The sequence below is a fragment of the Lissotriton vulgaris genome, chromosome 6 (genome assembly GCF_964263255.1).
Source record: "Lissotriton vulgaris chromosome 6, aLisVul1.2, whole genome shotgun sequence".
NCBI lineage: Eukaryota > Metazoa > Chordata > Amphibia > Caudata > Salamandridae > Lissotriton > Lissotriton vulgaris.
Genome location: NC_141694.1, coordinates 361,618,819 through 361,646,386, shown reverse-complemented (window position 1 = coordinate 361,646,386; position 27,568 = coordinate 361,618,819). Strand labels below are relative to the sequence as shown.

Sequence of the window (27,568 nt, the reverse complement as noted above, 5' to 3'; positions counted from 1 at the left end):
GCCCGCCTATTGTAACGAACAGTATAATTTTAACGCCTCTTTACCATGGGGGGCAATAATTTGATAAGGCGCCGGCCACCTCTCAAGTCGCTCGCTCTTTCAGTGGACGTGGATAGTGGCAGCCATGTTGCAATGGGATCCGCGATTACCTAGCCATTCGGTGTGAGGCACTTTGTTTTTTCCAGCATGAAAGCTAATATCATATAAAAGCGCTGCTGCTTCTACGATGTTAAATGCATGCCGGAGTTAACGCCGCGATACCAGTTCTGCAGCAAAACCAAGTCTTGAGTTATCCACTTCCGGTTTAGAAGCCGGCCTGGGCCCCTCCTTCTTCCCTTTAGCCTTAGCGCGACAGCGAGATCAAGCACGCTCTCGCGAGGTTTCTCCCTCTTCCTAGGCCGTCGCTGAACGAGGTGGGTGCCAGCGACTAATGCCCCACAACGTTTTGCTTGTCTTTTATTTTTTTATATTTTGGAGCAGGAAAATTCACGTTTAAGTAGCGACAGGCATTTGAGGGGTTGCTGATGCTAAACTGTGAGCTGCTGGTTTAGGATGACGATGGATTGTTCCGCTGCCTTCCCCCGTGATAGGGAGCCACCATTGGGGAATGGTGTCCGTGCTGCTTTATTACTTTTAATAAGGGCCTCAGTCAGAGGGTTGTATGCGCGGCCAGAAGTCTCGTGTCACTACTGGCTGTCTCTGGTAACCGGGCGTCCCTTCTTGGAAAGATCAGGTTGTCTACTATTTTTTGTAAATATGTTTGGAGTCAGATGTGCTGTCCTTTTGCAGACTTACTCGTCCGTGCTGTTCCGGAGGCAAGTTAAAGAAGCCTTTCTGGCTGGAGACTAGTTTACCCCGTTGTGGTAGCCGACTCTCGCTGTACAGAAACGCCAGTCATATTCGACTGTGGCCCAGCTAAAACATATGCCCTTGATGTTGTTTTTTGTTCGAACTATGCACAGTGCTAATGGTAGGTGTGTTATGATGAGCGAAATCACTTTTGAAAAGTTAGACTACCAGTCTGACAAGAAACGGGACATACTAACCTTACATCTCGTGGTTATGTCGCGTTGTTATACCAAAAATGTAAAGTTACGCTGTTGAATGAGCCAGTTATGGCTTTCTGCTCAACGGGTGGGGTTTTTGAAGTTTGTTTATTTAAACCGGATATGCAAGTCTCTGAATTTAATTTATGCCGTCTAAAAAGCCACGAGTAGCATGGTGTAGGCTGTTTTATTTGACGGTAATGCAAGTTTAACCTACGTTACAATTCCCGAATATAACTTACGTTCCCGTACATTTCATGTTCATGAACATGACGCGTTTTTCTCATATGTAGGATTATCCTGCAAGTACTACTTTCCCTATAGGTTTGTAGTTCCTTGTAGTCTCCAATCCCTAGTTATGTCATTCTCCAGAGCAGATGCGTATTGATAAGCTATCTTTTATTGGGTATCGTAGTATCCTAACTTTATTTTTCGACGTACATTTATTGGGTTGTTTGTGAAGTACTTCATTGTGGTACTGTGTTTATGGATGTCCAAAGTAATAGCAGCGGTAGGATGTACTGTGTTGACCATCGTGCATGTTCTATAAAAAGTGCGATGAATCCCATAGTTCAACAGACTTCAGTTATCAAAGTAATATTACTGTTCAACAAATAAAAGCCACAACTGTGAGCCAATGAAGTATGATCTATCTAGCTTACAACTCATGCTGGAACATGAACAGGCCCCCATGGTCCCTTTCTATACACCTAACACAACAGGCAACTCTGCTCTGTTGACGTTACAGATCAAAACAGTCCCTACCACATGGCAAAATAATGTATCGCACTTTAAGATTACTGTCATTATATCACTTGTACAGCGAAGCCGTAACAATCTAAAAATTGTTAGAAGCATTATTCTTCTACTATTGTCAAAGCATATGCAAACTAAGTAAAAGCAAAAAGGTTAATGATATATTGGCAAAAGGGACACTACTCCTTATGCCCCTGCCTGTCAATTTCCATTTTATAAAGGCTGCCCTGACTTTACAAGATTCTTCATGGCCAACCGCCTCATATAACTGCTTTTTAGGACTCGAACCTGGCGATTATTATATCGCGGGTAAAGCTGAATATGATTATGCTAATTGTCTATATTACACACATCCTCTCACTCTTCTTGGAGCACTCTTTGAGATGAAACATGATCTTCGTATATTCTGTTAATTTAGTAGTGAGTTTCGAGATACAAACAGGAGGAAACAATGTACTGTCGGCATGTTTTTTCTCAATTTATTTTCAAGTCTGTCCACATCGCGGTAGCTCGTGAGCTACTGGTAGCTCTGTTACTTTTAAGTAGCTTTCCTGTTTGCTTTGTTCAATTCACATATAACACCTACATTAAAAGGTGTGTATTTCGAGACAAACGTGTGTATTTTCAGTTCTCATAAGTTGATGTTTGTGGAAAAAATGGTTACATTAAATATATTTTAGTGAAAATCAAAAGGTGCTTGGGATAGTTTTTATTACTAATATTAGGAGCAGTGCAGTAATGGCCTTTCGGTGTTACTCATGTAGAGGAATTCCACATTGAAAAAGCATTTATTGCAATACTGCTAGCAGCCATTCCTGAGGTGATTACAGCTGGTAATCTTGTATATGGTGTCCTCAAGTGCTTATCTTATGTGGTTACTATTGCATATCTGATATTAGTAGTAGCTCCGGAGGATTTTCATTTTAAGTAGTTCATTCCAGAAAAGGTTGGAGATACCTGGTCCACATATTCCACCTTACTTTCGCATACTGTTATGCAAAGTGAGTATCCTTTAGCAAGGTTTACAAACAATATGTTGGACGTTTAGTAGTTTAATTTCTTACTGCTTTGAAGATATGTCCTTGTAGAGAAGAAAATAGTACAAAACAGTCGAATGGTCAGTGGCAGTGCCATCATTTCAGAAAGCATCATTTGACCCAATAATTCAGTGGTCGCCCGCTGCCAATTTCGACACTTGCTTTGACTCTGGGTATTCATATCAAGGACTCAACGAGGGGGCTGCAGTTTACCCTGTAAGCATTGAAAATGCAGCGTTGGTCAGTTTAATACTAGCAGTAAGGTCGAGGTCTACTTAACACTTGTGTGTTTTAATTGACCGATGCTTAAAGCATAATCTTTTACATGTGGACTGCCGGTAAGAGCAGTTACTCTAAACTATTCAGTTTTAAGACCAAATATGGCCTTTACTGTGCCCCAGCAATTTTGCTGCTAATGTACGCTTATTCCGTGTAGAACTAGAGTATGCTTTTCCCGCCCTTTTCTTGCATTTTTGCTTTAAGAAAAACATGGTAACTTCTGTTTTGTAGTCCAGAATCCTTGTTATCAACCAACATGTTAAATAGTGCGCTGTTAGCCTAATGACCTAGTTAATCACATCTTTAAGTGTAACCACTGTGGTCCCTGAATCCATCGCAACAAACCAAGAAGACTTTTCCAGTGCGTTTTTATTACAGTTTCGCTTAAATAAGTATTTTTTCGTAGATTGTATTTATATTGCTATTTTCTAATGGGACCATAATTCTAATCCAGACAGGCCATGTTCAGCTCAAGTGCAAAGATCGTGAAGCCAAATGGCGAAAAGCCAGATGAGTTCGAGTCTGGCATTTCCCAGGTAAGATCATTGGTTCCAGTATTGAAACGGACTTGTTTAATGTGGTTAACTCTGAATAACTTCGGTAGGTTACCCACCATAAAACAGTGTTTTGGTCGTTGGGTAATAACTTTTTCCTTTGTGGTATGTGGTCCTGAACGGTTAACCAACCATTTGTGATATTGCCATTCATATTTCAGTTGCCAGAGCAAGTTTACAAAAGCCTTAAAAGTGGGTGATTTTATGTGTATAATTTAGCTACATATGTTGTATTTACCATGGTCTATTTTCTGCCCCTTGTTTGGTTTAGACATGGGTACCCAAAATGTTTCCCAGGAGCCAAAAATTATGGTCTGTGGTTTGCTCAAGAACTGCATTGGTTCCAGCAGAGTGGGAGTGGGGCGTTGCAGGGTTTGTCTACAGGGTGATGTGCCGTCTAAATTTAGCCCCATGTCTCTAGAGTAGTCATAAAGGGGACAATGCAATGTTATGCTGTATTACCGTGTGAGAGTCCAGTGTACAAGGAAGTAACATTATTATTGAATTGGAATGAAATAGAATTGCACAGTGTGAAACCCGTAGCCTTTGGGTCGGCTTCCTTGCTTGACCAAATGGTGTAATCCTATCACATTGTTTTATTTCACTTCCCTCCTATTTTTTAACTATCGCACACGAGCACCTTGAAATGAATGATTTGAGGATGTGCGATGTACAGAACATTCTGTTTGATGTGATAATCTATGATTTTGTCAAAGTGAAATAACCCAGGTCACCCAGTAGGGTCCACATGACAACTGACTTGTTTTATTCATGCCTCCTCCAACAATGACAATAGTGAACTGTTCCATTTTTTTTAAAACTATATAGATCACTTTAAAAAATACTTCTCAGAGCTCTTATTTCATCTTATGTACTACGGTGAACATTGGAGATATGTCCTAATACACGTTTGTTGCAATGTGTCCAAACATGGTGTTCTAAAGTTAGCCGCGCAGTGCACCTTTTTATTTCGTTACTTTTTGTTGTTATCCAGTAAAATAAAGTCTGGCTTTATTTTCTGACTGTTCTTGCTCTGTCAAGTAGACAGCAGCTGTTCATAAATGGGCCAGTGAAGGTCTGGAGGGCCTCACTTTGAGTATCATTGGCTTAATGCTTTGAAACCATCCCATCCGACCAGTCCACCCCCAACACGCGGTGCAGAGTCTCAAAATGCCTATTAAATATAAACTTTTATGCTGTTAATTCCTTCATTGTAAAGGATGGTTTGTTACATCTTAACTTTTCTCTAGGCTCTCCTGGAGTTGGAGATGAACTCTGATTTGAAGGCACAGTTGAGAGAGCTGAACATCACTGCAGCTAAGGTAGTTATATTTCATTTGTAAAACTTGAAATTTCTTTAATGCATCTATTAAGGTCGGCAATTTACCACATTACTGCTGAAACAGTAGTTTAATTTGGGTGTAAAATTTCATGACCAGTCTTTCACTTTTATAGTGATCAATATCTTGAATGTTCTGTTGCTTGCTGTGGTATTCAGTGATGTTGCTCTTTCGTGGCTCTTGCAAGGTGGCATAAGGGAGCGTAACACCACTTGGTGCTGTGGTGTAAAGTCCTGTTCACATTGTTTGGCTCAGCTGCTCATTCCTACAACTTCCTGAAGTCCTCGGACTGTTACTGAGAAACAAACCATTGTGGATATACGTTAAACGTAAAAAGCAGAACTGGTTATTTTAGAATGTTAACTTATGGCCTAACATTTCACTCTCAGGTTTTCAGTGTACTTGTTAATTCTTCTGTGTAGGACCACATTTGACGATAAATGTAGATCTTTAGTATGAACCTTGCATCTAAAGCTTTTATTTAATATTGATTTGGTGACATAATTGTAAACATGGTAGTCAATTTATTTTGTGGTGGTGGTTAATCTATTCTCTACCCCGTTTTGGCAAAAATAGGATTGCTTCACTGATAATTACTTTACAGACCTCAGTCCCCACCACCTTACTGCCCGTTCTCCATATTCAAATGTGTTGTGGTGTGTACGTTTTGACTTGGTGAGCCTGAACCTCGCAAAACGTGCGACCCTGTTGCTGGTAGGCGAGCAAGTTGATGGATTTTCAAACATCTATTCAAAGGCTCTTATCTTTAAAGTTTATGTTGAAGGCTATGGAAAATGGCATGCAAGCTAAATAATCTTTACCTACAGCACAGTGTTTGTGTTATTTTGCAACTAATGCAACGATAACTATCATTGGACTGAAGAGTGTCTACTGATAATTGTAATTTGTTTTTAGGAAATTGAAGTTGGTGGGGGTAAGAAAGCTATCATCATCTTTGTTCCAGTCCCGCAGTTAAAATCTTTTCAGAAGATCCAAGTGCGATTAGTACGTGAGCTGGAAAAGAAATTCAGCGGCAAACATGTGGTCTTCATTGCTCAGGTAAACGGGTATTTGTTTGGTTAAACTATCTTAATATTTCACTATTGTTTCACTTCTGTGCAGTACTGCGTGGGTTCTTGTAAAGCATGTAGCTCCCTTATTTCTGGCACCTATGAATAGTTTACATATGAAGATGAAAAGAAGGAATTTGATAGAGGTAGAGTGTACTACATATACGAAGGATGCAGATTGGGAACCAGAGATAAATGACTCACTGTTGCTACAACATACCTCTTAAAATCCATTAGGTTTGTTTTTCATGTTGTATTGCAGGCATAAGTTATACTTTTTTGGGCTGCATGATGACATACCATTAGGACAAGCGGTGTCTAATTCGATTACATGAGACTTGTTCTAGGTATGCTCATGTTCTTGTCGTTACCAGAATTGCACATCCCTTCTAAGCATGTAAACATGGCAGGGGTATTGGGTGTTATTCATGTGAACCATGGAAGTGCCTGTAGATATGATTCTACTAAACCGCATCGCATACAAGCAGTCGAGATGGAACATAACATGAGAATGTTTATTGTGTATAAATTAATATAGCTGTTTTTTTGAAGACCTCTTAACTGCGTAATTGTAATTAGTGGAGCATGAAGTAGGACGTGACGTTGTAGATTATGTAGGACTCAGTATAGGATAACATGCTGGGCACTTCTGTTAGGGCGATCCCAAACTTTATGGAGAATTCATAAGGAATGTGTCTAGAATAAACTCAAATAACTCTGATCAACCAGACCAGTAATAAACCAGAAAAAAATGTTCACAGCCGGCTCTGCGGTGAGCAGAACCATATGATGAAGCATGACACCTAGCTTGCTGGGTGTGTGAGGATCCTAGTTCCGAAAGAAGGTATTCCCCACCTCTCGGAGTGCTCACCAGGTGGCCAACTTGCCACCCAGGGACACCGTACCCCTTTTGTCTTCTATTTCTACCCAGTGCAAGTACGGTGGACCTTTTATCAAGCCCTCATTGTCCTTTGTTTTTTATTTATTTTTATTTTATTAATTTATTTAAGAAGGCATCATTCAGGTACAGTACATAAAAGAACAATTTACCATCAAGTATATCCAAATTATAGACTTCAACATACCCACATAGCAGACATTTTCGGGTGGTACTTCAGTCACATCGCATCTCAGGCTGTAACACATCTGTTTAGCCAACAACCCCCGCGGGTAGGCAGCGCCATCACTACTCTCTTCACTTATGCTCTCCGTCTGAGTGTCCTTATTCTGTGCTGTCACTCATATTTCGTCCCTCCCCATCTCATTTCCTGTCCCAGACACCCCATCTTTATGTCTTGTAAAATCCCCAGACATTTTTGGGCCGACTACGTGGGTGTAGCAGTTCGCTTCTCCGTTTGCGTGCAGCGGTATAACATATCGTGCGACCACCTTTGTACCGTGGGCACCAGACCCTTCATCCAGCATAGCGCCACCACCCTTTTTGCTATTAAGAGTCCCATGTCTATGAGTCTCCGTACAGCTTTTGGAATATCTCTGGAGAGTCCCAGCAGTGCTAACGCCGGGTCCAGGGCGAGCTGCTTCTCAACTATCCTCCCCAGTTCCCCAAAGATGTCTTACCAATATTTCCGGATTCCATGGCAGAATCATGCTAAATGTATGAAATTGGCTGTCTGTACACCGCACCTTCATAAGCCGCCCCGTCTCTGAGGCCATATCTAAATAACCGTTCCGGAGTGTAGTATACTCTATTAAGAAACTTGAAATGAATAAACCTATGTTTCCCATGTAGTGATATGCGCCTGGTGTTCGAGCAACAGTACTGCCACATGTCATCGATTGTAAGTCCAAGCTAGTCTGGCTGCCAGGCCGTCATGCACCCTATGGGATTACCAGCTTATCAATATTGGTGATCAGCTTACGAGGGGAGCTAGTTTTTACAACATACGCAAGTTCAGGGATCTCCGGGGTTCCTGCATATCCACCCCACATTGCTCCATCATAGCTTGGTGCACCCTATAAGACTGGAATTTCTGCAGTTGTGTTGGTGGCATCCGTCCCTTCCTGCACCTGTTCCCATGTTTTGGCTGCACCTTGATGAAAAAGATCGCCCGCAGTCTTCAACTGTAGCGTTTGTAAGGCTCTAACCACTCCTTTGTCCCTGCACGGTGCAAGCAAACGGACCCATTCTATGGGCATTGCTGGGGTGTACAGTAACACTCCCGCCTGCTGTTGGAGCAGGTAGTGCCAAGCGTGCCTAGTAGCATTTAACAAGTCTAAATAGCCTGTTCTATGGTCCGGGTTCTCAAATATGGACGCTGGGGGCAAGTGCGGGGCAGCGAACAGTCTCTCCATGCGCTGGTACGGTGTATCCTTCTCACCATGTATCCAAGCATGTAGGTGGGAGCACTCCCACCCTGTAGTAAAATTCAAAATCTGGCGCTCCTAGGCTGCCCATATTCCATGGCCGCGTCAGTATCTGCCATTTGACCCATGCTTGTTTGCCCGCCAACACCAGCTTGAGCATCAACTGCGTAAGTCTCTGGAAAAAGGATCTGGAGAGGATTATTGGTATATTGACGAAGAGAAACAACATCCGCGGTAAAACTACCATTTTCATTATGGATATCCTCCCCATCAGGGACGGGGGAAGCTTGCACCGCGTCTTAACTTCATCTTCCACTTTATCAATAACCCTGCCGTAGTTATCCCGCAGAATCAACTGAGTCTGTATGTAGATTGATCCCCAAATACCTGACTGGGTCCGTGGTCCATTGTAATGGTTACTCCATCTCTAATTCCTCCGTGACCGGAGTCCGAGGAAGGACCAGTGACTTGCCCCAGTTAACTTTAAGTCCTTACAGGTCCCCAAAATGCACAACTTCGCAAAGGACTGCTGTCAACTTTTTTCCGGTTGTCTGACCTACAGTAGTGTAGTCTGCTCTGCGTATGTAGAGATTACAATGTTATTAGTTGGAAAGCTAATGCCTTCATGGCTGTGGTATTCCCTCAGTGCGCACGCTAGGGTCTCTGCTACCAACGCGTATAGAAGAGGCGAAAGAGGGCAGCCCGGTCTATTGCCTCTAGTAATAGGGAAGCTATCGGTAACTAGATTCCCTATAAGCACCCTCGCTGTGGGCTTGTGATATAGCGTACCAACGAGTTGCAAAAAAACTGACCCCAACCACATTCTCGTCAGCACCTTGCGCAGAAAGGGCCACTCGACCGAATCGAAAGTTTTTGCCATATCTAAAAAGACCGCCACAGCTTTCACATCTTACTGCACGTCCTGCAGAGTACCACGCACCGTGCGTATATTATATGTTAGATTCCTTTGCGGTATAAAACCTGTCTGTTCTGGTGCAACTATTGTGGGAAGCAGAAGTGCTAAGCAGTTAGCCGGTATCTTAGCAAATATTTTAGTGTCCACGTTTAAAAGGGACATTGTCCCCCTTGTTGTTTACTGAATTTTAGCAGACATCTGCTTTTTATCAGAAGTTTGAATATGCTGGCACCTTTTGTTATGCGAGAGGTTTGATTGTAGCAGAGTTTTATACACTAGTCTAACTGGTATCCTTGCTTTGTTAAATTATTTAGTGGAGGGACTGCTAGTGAAATGCTTGGCCGAACCTTTAAGCTGTCATTTTATTTTACATTTGTTCCTTTGTCATGTTTGTGAGCGAATACCAAGAAACAAATAAATTAATGGTCTATATTTTACATGTAGTTTATTCTGCAACGTCTTGACACCATGTGAATGTAAGCATTCACATTTAGTTTCTTTGCAAGATTTTGTTTTAAATTCAATAATATCAAGGCCTCACATAATGAGGTTGGGAGACTGCTCTTCCAGTGGACCTCCTCCAAAACCTCCAAGGGTTTCAACCAGAGTTTCCGAATACATGCAGTAAATCTCAGCAGGTAGGCTGTCTCTTTCCTGTGTCTTTGCTGTCCTAATACCCCTTATTTCAACCACCATTTCTTGTTGTATAACAAACCTCTCTAGGCTGTACATGTTGGAGGTAAGACATGGAAGCAAGACCTTCTGGAAGTAGTCCACAATGCCACACGTTTGAGTCAGTGTCCGCTCAGCGCAGATGCTGTAAGATGGTAGTTGAAGACCTCATTAATGGCCTGTTGGGCACATACCGGGTGCCCTAAATTATCATTCCGGGTCAGGATTGGGGATTGAAATTCCTCATTTTACCAGGCACACCAGCACCGCTCCGGTCTTAGCTCCTTCAGCAGGGAGATGTTGGCTATAAGCTGTGTAGGTATGTCTTTCTAGTCTGTGCCAATCGCCTAGGAGGTCTTTGTAGGAGCTCTGGCAGTTTATTGGAATGTTTGAGACAGTCTTCCGTGTCGCCCAATTCCTGATTGTCCTCTGAAAGTCGGTCTCATGCTGATGCTGGACCTCATATGTTGTTTTAAGGAAGCACCCAAGGAGGACCGTCTTCATCACCTTCCAATCCGTAGTCCTTCCTCGGGTATCACAGTTCTCTTGAAGGTAGTGTCTGCGACTGTTACTTCAACAAGACTATCGCTTAATGCCTCTGCACAGGAAAACCAATTTGGATTGGTGGCCTGTAATTTACTCGTCCTTAAATCAAAAGGCCTCTGAAGTTTTCCGACAGATACCGAGGCAAATAAAAGATTCCGGACACCAGTGGCGCTTGGTCGTTGGAGACTAGACAAGTAATAATTTTAGTTGTGTTCTGTTTATTATTCTTGATGATCCGACCCATTCCTTCAGCCGAGATGCATACATCACCAGCATTCCTGTAGTGTGGGACAGAAACCGCGGCAGGGGCTTTGGTGAGCAATGTGAGAAGGTGGCCTGATATGCAGTGTTCACTATTCTAGTGAACACTATGTATCAGTCCAGCAACCCTTATTGATTGGTTGTAAGTCAACCTTATAGACCAGCTATCCTAGTAGCGTGGATACGAGCAGTCTAAGGCTAAAGACTCGAGAGGGCGTGTTAAGCCAGCTGTTTACCACACATATACCCCTTGAATACCCAGTGAAAGGACACCACACAAGTGTTATGACAATAAACAAGATATTTATTAAGAATCACAACAGCCCTGTACTCTTTATGAAGACAGCGTACTAAGCACAAAACAAAACTCTTACGAAAATACTTGAGTTAGCACAGTATATACAAATGCCCGAGGGGCACGGAAAACCATATACTCTGAAAGTGGAATGCGAAATTACTAGCAGGTAAGTACAGTACTAATAGGCTTTGGAATCGCTAGATCTTGACTATAGAATCGTTAGATTACTTCTAGGAGACCCAGGGGACTCGGGTGCAGAGTGTGCACTCTCACGCGTGATGCGGGACAAAGTCTATGGTAGCTAGTAAAGACAAAGTTAGTCTTCTCGGGCGAACCCGACCTGGTAGGAGGAAAACGAAAGTGGATTCTGACCCTTGGATAGTGAGGCTATGCTGGGGCACCGAAATGCCGAAGTTACCTAGCCCAGGGGCTGCAGCTGCATAGGTCTCAAAAGACGTCGGGAATCCTCGTAGACGGACCAGGAGCCTGGAAGAAAGAAGTTGCTGGCAGGCGACCAGTGAAAGTTCGATGGATCCAAGCCTGGATCGAAGGGAGATGACACCTGAAAGCAGAGGGGACCAAGTTCGAGACTACTAGCCAGTAGTCAGGTGGCACCAGGAGGGCACCGGATGGTAGTCACCTCGACTAGGTGAGTGGGTGACGCTGTGCTCGCAGATCTCACGGACCAGGAGGCGTTGTCGGCGACCAGGATGGAGGAGCGAGCTGTCCCACGATGGATGAAGCTGTCGGCGTCGCTGGACCCAGGATTGGGCAACAAAGCCTTGGCAAATTCAAGCCCACGCGGTGGACTCAAAATGGCGTCTGGAGTGGACCAGGAGGGTCCGGGGTGCCTCTCTTGAAGAAGGAAGCAAGGGCCAGTCTGGAGCAACCAGACCAGCAGCAGTGATGTCGTCGGGCGTCGTGAAGAAGGCCACAAGCCAGCCGGCTAGTAGCCACACAGCGCGGTGAGCACGCAAAAGCAGAAGGGCCCCACGCAGATCGTGGAGGGCTGGAGGTTTCTTTGATAACGTCCCTCGGAATTTTCAGTGTGTTCATTTAGGCAAGCTGTGAAGTTCTGTAGGTCAGAGACCTAAGTATGCAGGCAGCGGGCCTCCTTTTGTAGGTGGCCACCCTGCCCAACACTTTTCACAGGTCCGTGCGAAGCAGGCTGATGTCCATAGCAACTGCATCAATCTAGTTGACCACCTCTGCCTTGAAACTTTCAATCACTGCCAAGGATCAGGCAGATTCCTCCGCTTCACCAACATGAACTGCAAGACCCCGGTCCCCTCCATCCACCTGAGCAGTAGGCTGCTACAGATGGGTGTAGTTGAATTTTGTTTGCATGCGCCAGGTTTTGGAACCCTTATTTCACCATGGCAGCATGCCGAGTTTCCTGTAGGCCTACCGTGCTGGCAATAGGCAGGATCCAGTAGCACCTCCAGTGCTCACCTCAAGGATTCCCAGCGAGTGACAGCTGTGAGTGTCTGTCTGTTTAGGCTGGCAGGAGGCATTTATTCCAGGGGAATAATAGGTACCAGAGGTCTGGTCTCCGGCACCTTGTAAGAGGATAAAGACATGGGCCACCCCATGGTGTCCTACGTCAGAGTCCCTCGGTTCGCTCCTCAGGAGCCCTCTTAGCAGCAACTCTAACGTTATTGGGTCAGGGGAACCCTCCTTGCCACAGGGCTCAAGAGCAAACTGGGGACAGTCACTCCTAGGGAGCTCAGTGCACCAGGGCAAATGTGGCATCTCAAGCCTTCGCAAGTGCATCTCCTAACAGGTTTACATTTGTGTGCAGTATCTGTTAGGAAGTAGACACTAGCAACAATGCATTGCTGCTCATGTCTATTTTCATATGTTGCATTCTTGGATAGGAGCGAGCTGTGCTCGTGGGGTGGGAGCTGTGTATATTCAAATGTGTGTGGGAGAGGATCTATGTATGTTGAGAGGCGGTTTGGATTATTTGTTTGCTTTTCATGTACACAGAAGTACTTCCAACAAAGGAATTCATGAAAGAGTATTTTAGTCGTAATATTTTTCCAGAATTATATTGTTGGACTCCTACACCGGAGAACACTTAATCACGTAAAATATATATATATATATATATATATATATATATATATATATATATATATATATATATATATATATATATATATATATATACACACACACACACTTTGAGGCCTCGAGATTGGGTGCCTTTTTGTTCTGCTCATTTCAGAATTGATTGTGAGGCCATAATCTAATTGGAGTGCCTCAATGTTGGCAATCAAGCTTTTCTCCTTGGATATTCCTGTTTTTGGTCATTTCTGTTGCAGCCGATAGGAAGGTTTCAGAGCCTATTGGAGGGTTACAGAGGTTTCCTGAGTCTGAAGGATTTTAATGCTTTTAATGGGTATCTTGGTTTTGTCCATGCCTGTTTGCCGAGGTTGAAGGACACATGGATTGTCTCAGTTTTGATCACTGTACTGCATTTCTCATCCTGGACAGCGGTGCATTTCTTTAACTTTGGAGTTTTCCCAGTAAATAGAACGCTAATCTTCATGTAGACAAGTTTTTTTTTCCCTCTCTATTCTCCCAGCTTTGATGTTGTGCATTTTTGTGTGATCATTATGTCTGGAATTTTATCTCTGCCCATCGTTCCTGAACGTTTCTGGGGTATCACCCATGGACTGGGAAATATGGGAGGTTCCATTTCTAGCATATGTAGAGGTATTAGGAGTAGATAGTGAGCTTGAAAGGAAACTTGCTTTGCTTAAACATTTCTTTGTGGGATAGGATTGAAAGAATTAAAACATTTGAATCATCTGCCTTAGTCCTGGCAATGTCACGGTCTACCAGTTTGCAACTAAACTGGTTAATTTAAGGTATAGGAATAAAACCAATATGGTCATGGTAAGGTTTTTTTGTTTAGTTCAGGAAGCACCGTGCTGATGAGTCTATTTAAGAATGAGTCCTTAACAACCACATGTGATTTGGAGCATATACCTTTATAAGCAGGTACTTGGACCAAAATTTGAGGATTAATAAGAAAATTGAAGATTTTGGCGACAAGCCCTGACCTGTCGTTCAATGCTACCATTGAAATTGCCAAAGCTATTGAGCGTTCAGAGAAAATGTATACAAGAAATAAAAGGCATCGAGAAAAATGACATCGATGTACACAAAGAAGTCCAAGTGGTAGAAGGAAGAATGCATTTGTATGTTATAGATGTGGTAGTGATACTCATTTGGGCAATGCAAAAGTGTGTACTGCATTGGATCTAAAATCAGTTTCCTAGGGTTTTTGGCGGTACATTAGGAAAATAGAGCAGTTTCAAGCACCACATTAGACTGTGAGGGTGCAGTACCCATTCGCCATGGAGTGCTTATGGGGTAAACTGTAAGACGTTTTGCATGATCTTTGTCAGGCACACATCATTGAGCCAGTGGAATCTTCACTGTGGGTTTCTCCCATTTTCATATTGGTCACCTTCTGGAGAATTGATACTTGAGTTTTACTTGCGCAGCCTCAACAATGCCATATAGGTGGATGCCCATCGCTTACCTAATTTACATGAGATGGTCATGTCTTGACTAGCGATCGCATATCACCAGGTTGTTTTTAGATGGATAATCAAGGAAGTATTTAAAACTTCAGAAGGGTTATTTCGGTTCTTCCTTATGGCCTTAGCTGACATGGGTCTTACATGGAGTCCTGATAAATGCAAGCTCAAGCAAACTGAAGTGTAGTATTTAGGACATTCTATTAGTGGTTCGGGTATTAGGCCTAAACCATGTGGAGAACATCACTAAGGCTCCTATTCCCAGTTCTCAGGAGCAATTAGTGGTATTTTTAGGAAAAACTGAGTTTTACTCTAAATTAATTCCTACTGTTGATGCTGCAGTGGAACCTTTTAGATTCATTAAGAAAAATGCACAGTTCAACTGGACTGAAGATATGTCTATTGCTATTCAAACATTGCAGGAGTTTATCTTTAATGCACCTTGTTTGAAAACTCTTGTAGTTGTGATGCTAAATGCCTTCAATTGTGGGTTAGGGTTTGTACTTGTGTAGAGAGATCGAAATGGTGAATGGATAGTTACCTATGCTTCCAGGGCATTGAGAGAAGCTGAACAAAATTACGCTGTAATTGAAAGAATTATTGGCATGCGTGTGTAGTGTAGAACATTTTAACCCCTTCGATGCTGGTGACCAAGCCAGCTCGTCATGGGCGTTACCTGCGCTGCACGCCTGACGAGTTGGCTTTGTCACGTAACGCTCGACTTTCGAATTCTCAAGTCAAGTCATAGAATTTGTATAGCGCACTACATACCCAGAGGGTTTCAAGGCGCTTAGGAAGGGGAGGAGGATTACTTGTCAAATATCCACGTTTTAAGTTGCTTTCTGAACGTTAGGTGGTTCTGGGTAAGTCGAAGGTAAGCGGGGAGTGAGTTCCATGTTTTAGCAGCCAGGTATGAAAAGGATCTGCCTCCCATGGTGGTCTTGTTGATGCGAGGTACAATGGCGAGGGCTTGGCTGGAAGAACGTAGTTGGCGGGAAGGGGTGTAGAAGGACAGTCGTGAGTTGAGGCAATCTGGTCCGATGTCGTAGAGTGATTTGTGTGCGTGGGTGAGCAGTCGGAAAGTGATCCTCTTATTGACGGGTAGCCAGTGGAGGTCTTTAAGGTGACCAGAGATGTGTTCGTTGCATGGGATGTCTAATATGAGCCTGGCTGAGGCGTTTTGGATTCGTTGGAGTTTCTTCTGGAGTTTTGCGGTAGTGCCCGCGTAGAGGGTGTTTCTGTAGTCCAGTCGGCTCGTGACCAGAGCGTGGGTGACTGTTTTCCTTGTTTCGGAGGGGATCCAGCGAAAAGTTTTTCTGAGCATGCGAAGAATGTTGAAGCAGGAAGAGGATACGGCGCTGACTTGTCTGTTCATTGAGAGTGAAGAATCCAGGATGACGCCTAGGTTCCGTGCGTGGTCTGTCGGGATGGGTGCTTTTCCGAGGGCTTCCGGCCACCAGGAGTCGTCCCATGCAGAGGGGGATGTACCTAAGATGAGGACTTCTGTTTTGTCTGAGTTCAGTTTCAGACGGCTTTGTTTCATCCATTCGGCAACTTCTTTCATTCCTTCGTGTAGGTTAGTTTTGGCGGTGCTGGGGTCATTGGTGAGAGAAAGGATCAGTTGAGTGTCGTCCGCGTAAGATGATGTTGAGGTTGTGTTGGCGTGCGATGGCCGCGAGGGGGCTCATGTATACGTTGAAGAGGGTGGGACTGAGTGAGGATCCTTGTGGTACGCCGCAGATGACTTCAGAGGCCTCGGACTTGAATGGAGGAAGGCGGACTCTCTGGGTTCTTCCGGTGAGGAACGAGGTGATCCATTCAAGTGCTTTTCCTTGGATTCCGATGTTATTGAGGCGTTGTAGAAGGGTGCTGTGGCAGACTGTGTCGAAGGCAGAGGAGAGGTCGAGGAGGATGAGGGCGACTGTGTCTCCCTTGTCCAGTAGAGTTCGAATGTCGTCTGTTGCTGCGATGAGGGCGGTCTCAGTGCTGTGTTTTGCTCGGAAGCCAGATTGTGAGGGGTCGAGGGATTTGTTGGCTTCGAGGAAGGCGGCGAGCTGGTTGTTGACAGCTTTCTCGATGACTTTGGCCGGGAATGGAAGAAGCGAGATGGGGCGGTAATTTTTGAGTTCGGTGGGGTCCGCTGTTGGTTTTTTCAGAAGGGCGGTGAGTTCAGCGTGTTTCCAGTCTTCCGGGAAGGTGGCGGAGTTGAAGGAGCAGTTGATGACGTCTCGGAGGTGTGGTGCTATGACGGAGTCTGCTTTGTTGAAGATGTGGTGAGGGCATGGGTCTGTGGGGGATCCTGAGTGGATGGAGTTCATCAGGCGGATGGTGTCCTCAGTGGAGATTGGGTTCCAGTCGTTAAGGGTGTTCACGGGGGGAAGATGATCAGCAAATGGTAGGGTGGGTTGGTTTCCGGGTTGGTTGTCAAAGCTGTTGTGGATGTCTGCAATCTTGTTGTGGAAAAATGAGGCTAGGGAGTCGCAGAGGGTTTGAGAGGGGGTGATGTCGTTGGAGTTGGCCGAGGGATTGGAAAATTCCTTGACGATGTTGAAAAGTTCCTTGCTGTTGTGGGCGTTGTTGTCAAGTCGATCCTTGAATGCTGTTTTCTTGGCTTTTCGGATCAGTTGGTGGTGAGTGCGGGAGGCGTTTTTGAAGGCGTCCTTGGTGCTGGTGGTTGGGTCTTTTTTCCAGGCCTTTTCAAGGGAGCGGCAGAGTTTCTTGGACTTCTTGAGATCATCGTTGAACCATGAGGCTTTCTTGCTGCCAGGTTTGCTTTGGCGTTTTTTCAGTGGTGCTAAGGTGTCGGCGGTGTTGGATAACCATAGGGTGAGGTTGGCGGCGGCTTCGTTAGCGTTGGAAGAGAGGGCTGGGGAGTTTCGAAGGAGCGATGCGGAGATTTGGTCCGTGGTGATTTTGTTCCAGTTTCTAGCGCGCATGAGGTTAAGAACCTATTCGGGGATACCAAGGTAATTATCAAAACTTACGACAAACCATTAATTTGCATGATGGCACCTGGCGGTGGACGTTCTATGTTTGCAAGGTTAGCAAGATTAGCATCTAGGCTGCAAAATGTTCAGTGTCAGAATTTGTGAATTGGAAAAATAATGTGCATGCTGATTGCATGTCCTGTTAGCCCATTCTTAGTAGTGTGGATGATTGTGGAGTAGATATGGAAGACTATAAGATTACCTTCACCCTAGAGGATGTAAACTTTATACATGCTGAGCAACCCATTTTACTAGAATCTAGTTCGGCCGAGGAGATGTACAATGATAGTGAACTTGAGAAGGTTAAGCAATTAATCTTGCATCGTTTGCCGGTGGAAAAATGTTTCTGGAGAAATTATAGAATACCCGAAGGTGAAGAAAATATTGGCTGTGAAAAATGGTATAATTGTGTGTGGGGATGTTTATTCCTCCGTTCACTCTAGGGAGACTTATTGTGGACATAGCCTATGTGGGTCACTTGGCTATAATCCTACTGGAAGGCGGGTCGGGGAGAGTTCCGGTGGGGATATATTTGTTGAGCATCAAGTAAGGTAGTGAAACAAGCGCGCTTCTAGTGATGTCAGCCACAACTATTTGTATTGTACCTCAGCCAGAGGAATTGCCCCTTGGCGTAAACTGGGTTTGGATATTATCGACCCATTTACAGTATTACCCAGGCACCAAGCTTTTGGCATGGAATGGAGTATTCCATATGGCCAGAGGCTAAGATGGTGAATGAGGTCACGTCCAAGTTGTTGTAGAATGTTTAGATTAAGTTTTTTGTAGGGAAGGTATTCATCAGGAGCTTATAACTGGTAATAGCCCCCAGTTTACCTGCAGGATAATTTTGTTTTTGGGGGAAGTTTGGTGTGACGCATGGACTGTAGTCAGGAAGGCGATCCAATTGACTGTGAAAGGGGGACTTAATTGGAGAAATGTTAGTTTACACTGAAGTTATAGGACTTCACATAATTCTGTAACCAATTTTGAGTCTTTTTGGGTTGAGCAAATAAGACCCAGGATCTGGTTGGCCCCTTGGTGGCTATGGAACAGATGTAGTGACGTTGGCGAAGAAACGGAGTTAAATTTCAAAGGGATGAGCTGTAGAGTGGGGGAATATAAAATTAAACCAGAGTTAAGTAGTAAGTGTTCTTTAAGCAAGTGGGTGATTTGGTCATGTCACGCAAGAGTTGACGGAAAGGGTTAGGCTGTATGGTCTGATCCACAATCCGTATTAAAAAAAACTACACACGACTTGGAATGCCGGATCAGGGGGAAAGGGAACCCTCCGGCGTCTCCACGAATGGAGGCGTGCATACATTTCCATGGTAGGAGTTCCACTGGCTCCAAATTTTATTCCATTTCCTGGGTTTACCCCGTGCCACATAGTCTTCTCCCTCAACATACACCAGTCCATGTTCTCCTTCCATGCCAAAACCGTGGGCGGCCGCTGGGAGCCCCACAACTGCGCAATGTCTCTTGACAATCCGTCAACAGCAAAGGTATTCTGGAGCGCGTATAGAAATCGCGGTAAGGACATCATTTTAAAAAGAGCTGCGTGCCCAAGTGGTGAAAGCGGTTGCCTTAGGCAGCCCGCAACGTCTGATTTTTAACCTCTGAAGAGGAGGGAGCAGATTACGATCGTAACGAGTCACGGGATCTAAAGTTATGAAAATCCCCAGTACTTAAACCCCGTCTGCGACACCTGGATGGGACATCCGCGCGGTAAAGGGGGTTATCACCCAAAAGCACATACACACAGGACTTGGTCCAATTGATCACAAGGCCAGAGTTCCTTCCAAACGAGGTGAGCACATCAAACAATACATTCAACGACTTACGAGGGGACGTGAGGTACAACAAAATGTCGTCTGCATAAAGCGAAATGCGATCCTCGAATTGCGGGGTCCACCGAATACCCTTAATCGAAGGCTCCCAACGCAGCCAGGCAGCCAGAGGCTCCAAGGCAAGGGCGAAAAGAAGTGGGGACAACTGACAGCCCTGTCGCGTATCCCTCCCAAGAACAAAAGGCTTAGACACTCGACCATTCACTACCACCTGCGCCAATTGCTCCTCATACAAAAGTTTCACCCAGCCAATGAAACCAGGCCCGAAACCAAATTTCGCAAGAGCGGCACAGTGGTACGGCCGCTCCACCATATCAAAGGCCATCGTAGTGTCCAAGGAAGCCAAAATGGCCGGCTCACGCAGCGACGCCGCCCTCGCGAGAACACAGTGCAAGCGCCTCAGGTTAAGTGCTGTATTGTGGTGTGGGATGAAACCGGACTGATCCGGGTGGATCAAGTCACTAATTACTTTTATCAAGCGGTTTGCCAGCAACTTAGCGAATCTTTGGTTCGGCGTTTAAGAGCGAAATCGGCCTGTAGGGCTCACAGCGGTCCTGCGGTTTCCCCTCCTTGTGAATCACCACGATGGTAGTAAGACTCAGATCACGAGGAAGGGAGGCGATGTCTCGCTACCCTAGAAACATATCACGGAGATACGGTGCCATTTTGTCAGGACGCAACTTGTAAAGTTCATTGGGAAGACCATTCGGGCCCATAGCTTTGCCAGAGCGCACAGATCGAATAGCGAGGGCTACCTCGTCTGCTGAGAATGCAGCGTCCATTAGGTCCCTGTAGGAAGGTACCTCCTGACTATGGTTGCCCCCAACTTTTTGCCCTGTGTTTTAGCTGGTTTTTGACATAGTCGACCTGGGGCCCTGCCAATCAGGACCCCAGGCCTACTGCTCTCTCTGTAAAATGGATTCCATGTACCCTAGGTGCATTTCCAATTGGTACTGGGCCACCCTATCAGACCCTCTAACTCAGGGCATGGGTGTACCCAGGGCTGCCAGGGGCTGAAGCATGTATTATGCCACCCCTGGCTGGCCTCCTAAATTTGACACTACTGGCTGCATGACAGCTGGGGCAAAGTCGTGTAATCACCCTTTGCTGTAGATATAGTATACCTATATCCAACCCTAAAATGGACACACAGATTCCTATCAGTCACTCCTATGGCAGGCCTTGACAATCCTGAAGGCAGAGTGCTTGGAATCGTGTGAGATGGTGCTCTGGCATGAGCTGAGCCTGTCTGCAGCTTGCGGAACCAAGTCCTAATAGCTGTTCCATGATATCGCATACCATATACTCTTAAGTGCATTATAATCCTCGCGGTTAAATGCTATCTTTGGTATTGCTTTATCAAAACATGTCGAGTAAGGTGTCATACGAATTGGAATACTAACCCCTCGCCAATTGTGGCGACGGGGTTAGCATTCCACCCTTCTAGAGGGACACGACATGTATGTAACTGTGAACCCCGGTTAAAGTTAAACGAAGCCTCAGCTCCACAAAATGGATGCTGCCACCACAGACACGAGTCTGACCCCCTGCAGCTGGGAGTCCTTCCAGCGAGGGGAGCCTGAACAAAGGGTTTCCTGTCAGGGGCGGTGCTAGCACCGTCCCAGACATGGTTTTGTGTATCCTGGGTAGGCAGGGCTTTACAGGAAGGTGACTGCTGAGTGGCACCCCGGTGCTCACTACGCATAGGCCGGTCAGAACCAGTTCCAGGGGCACACCAGCCCCTGGCCTGGGGAAAGTCCGGCATGGCAGAGGGGTGTAAGCACCCCCTCCTAGTCCCACCCATAGGCAGGACCTAGTCACCGGGTCAGCCCCCTTTTTTAGTATAACGATGGGAGCGGGCCCCCTGTTAAAATTAGATCATCTTTGGAATCAAGACACGACTTTCTGCGAAAGGCATCAAGATTTCCTTCTTCAAGATTCTCCCTTGCGGCTAAGGAGTAGTCACCCTGCGTCAAGCGGGCACCATCCTAAGAACACTGCGGTCTGCTGCAAGTCCTTCTTCACGAATCCGACGACCCAGCTCGACGAGACTCGGTTTCCCTGGCACCTCTGACCTCTACTCACCTCTACAGCAAAGCTGAGAACTGGGAGTGCGACGAGACCTCGAGGGACCGACTATCGCCAAGACTGCACGACTTCTTTGCAACAAGCCCACCGTGTGCTCCACTGGTGAGTGCTTAGGGGTCCGAGAAGCCCCAACCCTGAGCAGCTCCAGCACCGAAGATCAGCCCTCCAGCATCTCCACGATCTGCGTGGGGCCCTTCTGCTTTTGCATGCTCACCGCGCTGTGTGGCTACTAGCCGGCTGGCTTGTGGCCTTCTTCACGACGCCCGACGACATCACTGCTGCTGGTCTGGTTGCTCCAGACTGGCCCTTGCTTCCTTCTTCAAGAGAGGCACCCCGGACCCTCCTGGTCCACTCCAGACGCCATTTTGAGTCCACCGCGTGGGCTTGAATTTGCCAAGGCTTTGTTGCCCAATCCTGGGTCCAGCGACGCCGACAGCTTCATCCATCGTGGGACAGCTCGCTCCTCCATCCTGGTCGCCGACAACGCCTCCTGGTCCGTGAGATCTGCGAGCACAGCGTCACCCACTCACCTAGTCGAGGTGACTACCATCCGGTGCCCTCCTGGTGCCACCTGACTACTGGCTAGTAGTCTCGAACTTGGTCCCCTCTGCTTTCAGGTGTCATCTTCCTTCGAGCCAGGCTTGGATCCATCGAACTTTCTTCACTGGTCGCCTGCCAGCAACTTCTTTCTTCCAGGCTCCTGGTCCGTCTACGAGGATTCCCGACGTCTTTTGAGACCTATGCAGCTGCAGCCACTTCGGCATTTCGGTGCCCCAGCATAGCCTCACTATCAAAGGGTCAGAATCCACTTTCGTTTTCCTCCTACCAGGTCGGGTTCGCCCGAGAACACTAACTTTGTCATTACTAGCTACCATAGACTTTGTCCCGCATCACGCGTGAGTGCACACACTGCACCCGAGTCCCCTAGGCCTCCTAGAAGTAATCTGAAGATTCTATAGTCAAGATCTAGCGATTCCAAAGCCTATTAGTACTGTACTTACCTGCTAGTAATTTCGCATTCCACTTTCAGAGTATGTGGTTTTCCGTGCCCCTCGGGCATTTGTATATACTGTGCTAACCAGTATTTTCGTAAGAGTTGTTTTGTGCTTAGTACCCTGTCCTCATAAAGAGTACAGGGCTGTTGAGATTCTTAATAAATATCTTGTTTATTTTCATAACACTTGTGTGGTGTCCTTTCACTGGGTATTCAAGGGGTATATGTGTGGTAAACAGCTGGCTTAACACGCCCTCTCGAGTCTTTAGCCTTAGACTGCTCGTATCCACGCTACTAGGATAGCTGGTCTATAAGGTTAACTTACAACCAATCATCAATAAGGGTTGCTGGACTGATACATAGTGTTCACTAGAATAGTGAGCACTGCATATCAGGCCACCTTCTCACAGTCCCCATCTGAATCTGACAACCGAGGCAATGCAATGTCACGCAGGAGCAGATGGGAGTCCTCCTCCAGTCTATCGGAGACTGAGGTATACACATTTCGGAAATGTTCCGCAAAAACTCTACCAGCTCAGTTGGGTCAGTCGCACACACTCCATCCAGTTTCTCAATCGCAGGAACCACACGACTCGCCCTCTCCTTTTGATCCAGCCAAGCAATCAGTTTCCCTGCCTTATCTCCCACATAATAGTCTGCCCTGCTGCTCTCTACTCATGACTTTAGCAGCATCCGTCACTAGGGCCCTATAATCCAGTTGTTTGAGACTAAGGACATGACGCGTGTTACTAGTCACACCTAGTTCCAGATCGCTTTCTAGCTCAGTTATTTCAGTCTCTAAACGGACCACCTCCTCATTCTTACTTTTCTTGGCACCAGCGATTAACAATGCCTGTCCCCGGATAACTGTCTTAAATGACTCCCACAGTGACACAGAAGAGGGCACAGACCCCTCGTTCTCAGCAAAGTACTAATCCAGGGACTTAATCAACTCATCACGAGTGCTTTGAAAATGCTTAATTAGAAGAAAGTGATAAATATATAGATCCATAAGTACATTGAAAGTATATAGATACATAAAGGAAGTAAGTATATTTAGATTAAATATATTGATAGGCACAGGATGAGAAATAGGGTAGTGCATGGGGTATGCTTTTTCAGGAGAAAAGTAAGACCTACAGATCAAAGTACATGGGAGGTACACAGATGCACAATTGAAGTTCATACATGTAGACCAAAGATTTTTTTTTCTCTCATAACAATTATTTTACAGGTTTTATGAAGTAATACACAGGTACATATCTATAGTGACAACAAATGCTTATATACAGAGGGATATGCTGTAAATTTCTGTTTCCGTATGGTGCTTATGTGGGTAAGAGCCAAATCTTGAGTAGTTTTCTGAAGATAAGGTTGTCCTCACTATACACATCCGATTTCAGACACATACATTTTCACAAACTGATAACCACTTTGCTATCAAAGAAATATTAGCCAAAATACGTTTGTTTGGTTACGATGAGCTGCAAGTAACGTATGACTGCGCACTCAGAAGCAAGCTCACCTGCTTATCAGTGTCACCAGAACATGCTTTGCTGGAGGCTCACATGGCCTACAGAGGCTTTTCATTTCTACACTGGCCATCCCTTTCTTTCTTTTTGCGATAATCTTCTGAACATTTTGGAATCACTGTATTCTTAACAAATGGTAAATCTGGCTTAGTATTGATTACAGTTAATACAAGAATGGGGATCGCTTCAGTTCATGAACGATCCTGTCTCCTTGGTCAGCCCCATGGTTTTCTACTTTCAGCAGGGAAGGGGACAGTAGAAATACACAAGATTGAATATGTGCAAACATAACACATTTATCAAGCTCCAGGTGAAAAGGGTCTCCTGTTCTGACATTATATTTAAAGCAATTTTTGCCATACTAGTAGGAGACCTTCAGGTGGACTGTCAAGATAGCCAGCTATATACTTCAAAAATAATTGGAGGAAGCTTGCCTCTCAAAAAATAAGAAACTTTCTGTTCGTAGTAGAGGTTAAATGGTTTGTATGGAGTATTTGATGTGTACAAATCAAGTATATGATACATATGTGGTAATTTCTTCTGCACAAAATGGATTAATATCTTGGCACATAATTCCTGGGGCAGCGCTATCGACTGGGCAGCAGGTGCAGAGGAACCGTGGACCAGGGTTGTGAGGGATTCACTGCAACCCAATTATGGCAGTCTTCTTAACTGAGCAGTTTGCGGAATGCCTCCTCTTCCAGTCCTTCGTTAGGTTTTGTTACCTTTGACCCGCTGCCTGAAGCCTTTCAAACTAGTAGCCCACAAAAAGGCATAGTTTTGTCATCGAGCCCACTGAAATAATGTAGATGAACAATGTTTTGGAGAGGGTAATGAAGAGATCTGCACACATGGCAATTAAAGTATTTGGAAGGCATCTGGCTATACAAAGTATGACGAGTCCAAATGAGATGACGCCCTCCTAATGAAAAAATCTGAGCAGTACGTTGGTATAATGTGCACAGTGGATATTTTCACAATTACTTTGAAAGTGCCATTGGGCAAAGCAATATTAATTTCCCTTTGGCGTCCTTCTGCTCGGTTAGCTGACTGTTCTGTTCCGACATCTAAACACTGGACGTATTATCTTTGTAGAAGAGGGTTGGTTACCAAGAAGTATTTAGAGAAATAGGTACAAGTAAGTCCGCTTCTCTGCAACAACTACACTACATATTGGAAATTAAAATTTAGCTAGTTTTAAAATCTGAATAACGTGTTTTCGAAAATCGCATTAAAAGTAAATGCTCTGACGAGCGACTGTTGACAAGTGAACAGTGTGATTGAAGTAGCAATTTCGTGTACACCTGATCGTTCCTTTCATCATGCTATGGTGCCTAAAGTGCACATCGCTCAAGATACCACTGTCATAGATTAATTTTTACAACTAAATGTCCAGTCTCTTGCAACATTACAAAACTACCAAAACCACCCATGCATTCAAAATCTTTTTAAAGCGCAACAAACATTCCAGCGTCAGTGCATCCTTAAACAAGCGCTAGAAGACCAGCGTGGCCCTGCAGCCGCGAAAGTTAAAACGCTGCTGAGGGCACCACTCAAAGGGGTTTCAGTGGCGTGCGGCCGGAAGTCCATGTACGGCGTCTACCTTGCGTGAGCAAGCAGCGGCAGACGCGATAATTGCTAACAGATGGAGCAGCTGCTCGATCCCGCAAGGTAAACTCAATACATGCACGAGTACTGATAGGAAACGGTGCAAAACATGCACGAGTTTCAACTAAAGCCTGGAGCGATTACAAGAGGTCCCTCCCAAGCAGCGCTTGTGCACTGTGCAGGCGAAACCTAAACTTTTGCAAACTAAAGGGTCTCATTACTACAGTTTAAGCTATTGGCGCTGCATTATTAGCAATGTCAATAGCTCAAACTTTCAGTAATGCGAGACCTGTTGCATGGCAAATGTTGGTTTAATTGCCTGTTCAGGTGATATGCTGGCAGAGCTGTTGGGATATTGAGAAGCGTGTTGTCCGGGTCATTGTAGAGGTGGGACTCGAGAGAATGGGAATATCCCGCAAATTTTTGTTTTATGACATTGACTTTATTTGTCTTCCAGCTCAGTGGCATTCTATTGTGTATCTTTTTCGACTATCTTCAGAGAATAAAATGCTCAACTAAAAATTCCTTTAAAATTTTTATATAAGTAATGTTTTCTTACTGCTGCACATTTGCAAATAAGTGTTGATGTGTTTTGTAGTCCGTTAAATTCATGAAAGGTTTAAATGTCTGAAGCTCCGTCGAAAGTTAGAACTTTGTAAAATATTTTACTTCCATTTAAATCGATTGAGCCTCCATCTCTTGCGATTTTCCCAACAGAGAAGGATTCTGCCTAAACCAACAAGAAAAAGCCGCACCAAGAACAAGCAGAAGCGCCCCAGGAGGTGAGCAGTTTCCCCAGTTTCAATTGTGAAGATTATGGGAGCGTCTTAATAGTTAAATCAAATGCGTTAGGTTTAACATTACAACAGAATAGGATGTATACTAAAATGAGGTCTAAGTAACGCTGTTACACACCAATTTTTTACACTTCTTGCGTGTTTGAGGTGTGGATTTCCTAGATTTATTAACTTGTGTGTACTGGGACCTAGTAGTGTCCTGCTTTTTATATCTGCCTTCATTACCATAAAAGCTAATTCTGTTAATAAACTACAGTTGACTTCTGTATATGTTTAACCGATGTGATGCAGTGTCTGGCCTGGTGTTTAACCGATGTGATGCAGTGTCTGGCCTGGTGTTTAACCGATGTGATGCAGTGTCTGGCCTGGTGTTTAACCGATGTGATGCAGTGTCTGGCCTGGTGTTTAACCGATGTGATGCAGTGTCTGGCCTGGTGTTTAAACAATGTGATGCAGTGTCTGGCCAGGTGTTTAACCAATGTGATGCAATTTATTTAGCTGTAAGCAACAATCATGATTACATATGTTTTTGGCTCTTGTAACATCTAGGACGGCGCACTCTGTATTCCCCTTGTCCTGTACTGGGGAAGTCAAAACCATAAAAGTTCACAGTACAACTTGTGTGTCTCAAAGTGACTTTTTTTGGCCTTGCTATTTAGAGCCATGATTTGGCCGTGGTTACGTAAACCGGAGGTTGACTATTGGCTATTCACTCTTCCGTTAGATTAATGAACATGCATGTTGTTGCCCAAGTACAGTTTAGCCCGGAATACCGGAGTTTTGCTCATTCCACCTCATGCAACAAGATTGGTTGTTTGACTTTGATGCTTGTCTTGCAGTCGTACTTTAACTGCAGTGCACGATGCCATTTTAGAAGACCTGGTCTTCCCAAGTGAAATTGTGGGCAAGAGAATCCGGGTGAAACTGGACGGCAGCAGGCTAATTAAAGTCCATTTGGACAAAGCTCAGCAGAACAATGTTGAACATAAGGTGAGTTTAAGCCATGTGTATATTCTTAATGTTAAATGCTTTTCATCATGTTGTGCATGTATTGCCAGAAT

The 27,568-nt window shown here is 44.9% G+C and overlaps 1 protein-coding gene across 3 annotated transcripts in view; it reads left to right on the top strand.

Annotated features, from left to right (window-relative positions):
- Positions 1-264: 264 nt before the first annotated feature.
- The window catches only part of RPS7 (ribosomal protein S7), a 71,347-nt gene continuing 44,043 nt past the window's right edge, over positions 265-27,568 (top strand). Inside the window, exons 1-6 of one of the 3 annotated variants that reach the window (XM_086926378.1) lie at positions 265-413; positions 3,573-3,654; positions 4,923-4,994; positions 5,928-6,071; positions 26,428-26,492; positions 27,347-27,497. In XM_086926378.1, the coding sequence (XP_086782504.1) occupies positions 3,580-3,654; positions 4,923-4,994; positions 5,928-6,071; positions 26,428-26,492; positions 27,347-27,497 (507 nt within the window). In that variant the 5' untranslated portion in view covers positions 265-413; positions 3,573-3,579. Of the gene's footprint in view, positions 3,056-3,572; positions 3,655-4,922; positions 4,995-5,927; positions 6,072-26,427; positions 26,493-27,346; positions 27,498-27,568 lie in introns of those variants that run through there. The other 2 variants (XM_086926379.1, XM_086926380.1) reach the window with 2 other exon arrangements.